This window comes from Morone saxatilis, unplaced genomic scaffold (assembly GCF_004916995.1).
Source record: "Morone saxatilis isolate NCDOM2014 unplaced genomic scaffold, NCSU_SB_2.0 Contig3, whole genome shotgun sequence".
NCBI classification, from domain to species: domain Eukaryota; kingdom Metazoa; phylum Chordata; class Actinopteri; family Moronidae; genus Morone; species Morone saxatilis.
Genome location: NW_023339873.1, coordinates 21,828,232 through 21,828,723, shown reverse-complemented (window position 1 = coordinate 21,828,723; position 492 = coordinate 21,828,232). Strand labels below are relative to the sequence as shown.

Below are 492 nucleotides of genomic sequence, written 5' to 3'. Positions count from 1 at the left end.
ATGTGCATTGACAGGATCTTTGGTTAGAATTTCTATGGATTTGATCAACACTGCATAATATGACTTTCTCTGAAGAAATTATTGGTTTCATTTTATTTTTAATTTGGATCCGTCATGCTGTCTGATGACTGAAATATACCGTTCCGAACACCTTTTCTCTTTGTCTTTCTTCTCACCACAGCAAGGGAGGAGAACGTGGCCACTTTCCGTGGCTCGGAGTATTTCTGCTATGATCTCTCCCAGAACCCTATCCAGAGCAGCAGTGACGAGATTACGCTCTCCTTCAAGACGTGGCAGCGCAATGGCCTTATCCTTCACACCGGCAAGTCAGCCGATTACGTCAATCTGGCGCTGAAGGATGGCGCTGTCTCCCTTGTTATTAACCTGGGCTCTGGAGCCTTCGAGGCAATTGTGGAGCCAGTCAACGGGAAGTTCAACGACAACTCGTGGCACGATGTCAAAGTGACCCGCAACCTCCGCCAGGTAAGGCCC

At 48.0% G+C, this 492-nt stretch overlaps 1 protein-coding gene across 1 annotated transcript in view; it reads left to right on the top strand.

The window, feature by feature from the left end:
- The window catches only part of LOC118337183 (neurexin-3-like), a 77,598-nt gene continuing 77,106 nt past the window's right edge, over positions 1–492 (top strand). Inside the window, exons 1-2 of the mRNA XM_035674089.1 lie at positions 1–22; positions 182–483. Of these exons, the coding sequence (XP_035529982.1) occupies positions 1–22; positions 182–483 (324 nt within the window). The remainder of the gene's footprint in view (positions 23–181; positions 484–492) is intronic.